Source organism: Ichthyophthirius multifiliis, assembly GCF_000220395.1.
Source record: "Ichthyophthirius multifiliis unplaced genomic scaffold scaff_1120509251379, whole genome shotgun sequence".
In the NCBI taxonomy this organism is placed as follows: Eukaryota; Ciliophora; class Oligohymenophorea; order Hymenostomatida; genus Ichthyophthirius; species Ichthyophthirius multifiliis.
The window spans coordinates 4,272-6,324 of NW_004085931.1; the positions used below are offsets into that span (position 1 = coordinate 4,272).

General features: G+C 13.2%; 1 protein-coding gene across 1 annotated transcript, besides 2 other annotated features; it reads right to left on the reverse strand. All coding sequences in view use genetic code 6, as the record gives it.

Moving 5' to 3' along the window:
• Positions 1–403: 403 nt before the first annotated feature.
• IMG5_192090 (glutaredoxin-like protein, putative) lies at positions 404–1,051 on the reverse strand (the record flags this gene model as incomplete). The annotated part of the gene is made up of 3 exons (XM_004025050.1): positions 404–606; positions 648–747; positions 833–1,051. The coding sequence occupies 3 exons, from the start codon at positions 1,049–1,051 to the stop codon at positions 404–406; spliced, it is 522 nt and encodes a 173-aa protein (XP_004025099.1).
• Positions 749–807: a microsatellite.
• Positions 1,052–1,881: 830 nt separating the features above from the next.
• Positions 1,882–1,914: a microsatellite.
• Positions 1,915–2,053: the final 139 nt, after the last annotated feature.

Here is a 2,053-nt window from a genome sequence, read left to right on the forward strand (position 1 = left end):
TATTATATTTTTAAAGAAGTATTCAATATCAATTTAAATTGTTTATAATTCATTTGTAAATTTTATATATGTTAATACACTTATTTGTATTAAATAAAATAATAAAAGTAAAATTTATTATAATATATAGATAAATAATAATAATTAATTAATATTAAAAATTTTGTTAATAAAATAAAAAATATTTTTATTTTAAAAACAGTAAAAAAAAGAATAAGAAATGCAAAAAAAATTATTATATATATATAATTATTATTTATTTATTTGCTTTATATCTCCATTATAAGTTTAAAAATATTTAATTTTTTTTATAAAAATATAAATAATAAAACAAAATATAAATAAAAATCTTATACATATATTTTTAAATTTATAATAAATTTTACTATCTTTTTTTTATTTATCATTCATTCTAAATAAGTCCTGACTTTTAAAGTAAATCTTTTAGAGATCCATCTTTGTGCATTTCACTAACAATATCAGATCCACCGATTAATTTACCGTCGATAAAAAGTTAAGGAAAAGTCGGCCAATTTGAATATAATTTAACTTGTTTTCTTACAGCTTCATTTTTTAAAATATCAACAGCTTAATAATCTTTTATTTCTATTTTTATTTATTATAGTATTTTTTTTTTAATATTATACTATAAAATTTCAAAATTTAAATAACAAAATTTGAATATCCACACATTGGCATTTAAGGAGTACCTTTCATAAAAATACAAACTTTATTCCCTTTGACCTACTATATATATATATATATATATATATATATATATATATATATATATATATATATATATATTATTTTTATATTCTCATTTTATTACTTTGTCAATCATTTCAGTTACTTAATTTTCGGATGCATCTTCTTGTATTTTTATTTTTGGTTAAAAATCTGGATGAGTTTATTCCTCGTTTTTCTCTTAATTATTGTTGTTTTAATTTTCATTCTATTAGGAAAAGTTAAACTTATTATATTGAATTAAACATTTTGCAATATTTTTTATTATAATGTAAATTTTAAATAGTTTTAAGTGTTTTTTCATTTTATAAATTTTTTTTGGCTTTTTTTTTATAATAAATATATATTTTTATTTTCTTTATTAAGAAAATATATTTATATTTTAAAAAAATAATATAATTTATAATATTTCTTTCTTATCATTTCCAAATCTTTCTTTTTTATAAATTATAAAGTTATATATATATAGTCATAGAATAAAGTTATAGACTTCAAAAAAAAATATGTTAAATTTTCATATAAAAAAATGATTAAAATAGTTATTAATATATAAATATTTAAATACATAATTATTAAATATTAATAATTATTATTTTTTTTTTATGTTTTTTTAATATCAATTATCTATAAATATGAAATTTTATTTTATAATAATTTTTTTAATTATTCTTTACAATTATTCAATTACTATTTTTCATAAATCTATATTATTATTATCTAATAATCATTATATATGTCTTTTAATTATACTTCTTTTATTTCTTAAACAATAATTAAACTTTAATACAAATCATTCAGATTCTTCTTATTCTTCATTTTATTTTTTAAATAATTTTAATTTTAAGAAATTATATATTTCTATTTAAATTTATATTATTCTTCTCTTTATTTTTATATAGGGTAATTGTACTAAATAAGAAAGGAAAATACAAAAAGCACTCAAATACATTAATCAAACATTAATAAATGTTTTATGCTCATTGCAAAATATAAAAGTGATACTAAAATAAAGTGATTATATAAATACAATAAAAATATTTTTTATTAGAAAAATATATAAAAAAAAAACTATTAATATATAAATATTTAAAAATTATGAAAGACTGAAATTATAGATGTTTATAATTTAAATAGAAATATAAAATAAAAAAAAATAAATAAAAAATATTATGCTTATATATTATATTTAATTATTCGTAAAAATGAATATTATTATAAAATTACTTTTATTATTTAAGAGTTTTATTTATAATAATTAGAAAAAAAATATTGGAATGAAAGTTATAAAATATAAAAAAAAAACACA